The sequence below is a fragment of the Oratosquilla oratoria genome, chromosome 3 (genome assembly GCF_046742065.1).
Source record: "Oratosquilla oratoria isolate Oo_2021 chromosome 3, ASM4674206v1, whole genome shotgun sequence".
NCBI classification, from domain to species: Eukaryota; Metazoa; Arthropoda; class Malacostraca; order Stomatopoda; family Squillidae; genus Oratosquilla; species Oratosquilla oratoria.
The window spans coordinates 43,808,191-43,809,570 of NC_134779.1; the positions used below are offsets into that span (position 1 = coordinate 43,808,191).

Here is a 1,380-nt window from a genome sequence, read left to right on the forward strand (position 1 = left end):
TTTCCAAATTTCCATCTCCTCCATCTTCTTGTCTTTCTCCATCCACATCTTGTAATCCTTATCGTCAATGGTCGCCTTTGACCAAGGCTTGCATGTGGTCAACATTGCGAACAAAACAATGCCACACGACCAGAGGTCGACTGGAGGGCCGAGATAGCTACTCCCCTCTTGGCATTGCAAGACTTCTGGTGCCATGTATGACTTGGCACCCACCTTCCCGGTTAAGCGAATCTCTTCACCATCGATGATGAAGAAATCGGCGAGACCGAAGTCCGCAATCTTGAGGACCTTTTCCTTGGTCAGAAGGAGATTGTCCAGCTTCAGGTCTCGATGGACGATGCCTCTTGAGTGGATGTACTCAACACCGTCCATGAGTTGCTGGAAGTAGGATTTGATATCTTTCCTACTTAGGTCGTACAAGGTGCCCTGTATATCTCCTCTGGAACAATACTCCAGGTAGAGGCAGAGCTTGTTGGCTTTCCATTCCCAGCAGAAGAGTTTTAATACGTTCGGGTGACTCATCTGGATATGTATGATTTCTTCAGATGAGAACCCGAACTCCGAAGGCTGGGAGACAACGACCTTTCTTGCAATCAGCGTCTTCGTTCCTTCTTTTCTTATCAGAGTAACTTTTCCAAAAGCCCCTTGCCCAAGATCCTTGACCTTTTTCCAACCAGTGGCGAATTTATGGTCTCCTGTTATTTTTTTGTTTTCTTCGGCGACTCTCTTGCAGTCGTCCAGGGTTATGGGGATAGAGGCTAAGCGCAGAGTTCTTTCGAAGTCTATCCTTTCCGAAGTCGTAGTTCTTCGAGAGTCGAAAGTCTTGAAGCAGCGGCAAAGTGCGAAGAAGAGCTGGAAGATCATCTTGAAAAAAGGTTTCCCACAACGACTTGAAGTTGGGGCAGAGGACGCGATTCTTACAAAGAGTCACAAAACTTTCTAGGATTTCTGTACGCGTGTTTAGAATTTCGTAGAAGTAGTTACAACAAAATACTCTCTCTAGTTTTCTCTCTGCTCGTAATTCTACTTTCATTATATTTATATTTTATTTTCTAAATTACTTGTTTATTTATCTTATTATTTATCTATGTACATACTCATTCATTTATCTATATATTAATTTGATATCATGTTCACTATATTCAACTAACCGAGCATATTTTTCTATGTTACATATACTATATGATAATGGTGATGAGGTGTGTGTCTGTATATATATTCATATGTATACATACATGAATACATATACATACACACATGTGTACATATATATACATATATATCTATGTGTATACATACATGTATATATATATATATATACATACACATATATGTGTGTGTACATACATACACATATATATATAATGTGTGTGTGTGTGT

The 1,380-nt window shown here is 39.9% G+C and overlaps 1 protein-coding gene across 1 annotated transcript in view; it reads right to left on the minus strand.

Moving 5' to 3' along the window:
- LOC143017905 (serine/threonine-protein kinase Chk1-like) overlaps nucleotides 1-864 on the minus strand; it is a 1,544-nt gene extending 680 nt beyond the window's left edge. Inside the window, exon 1 of the mRNA XM_076172947.1 lies at nucleotides 47-864. Within this exon, the coding sequence (XP_076029062.1) occupies nucleotides 47-864 (818 nt within the window). The remainder of the gene's footprint in view (nucleotides 1-46) is intronic.
- Nucleotides 865-1,380: the final 516 nt, after the last annotated feature.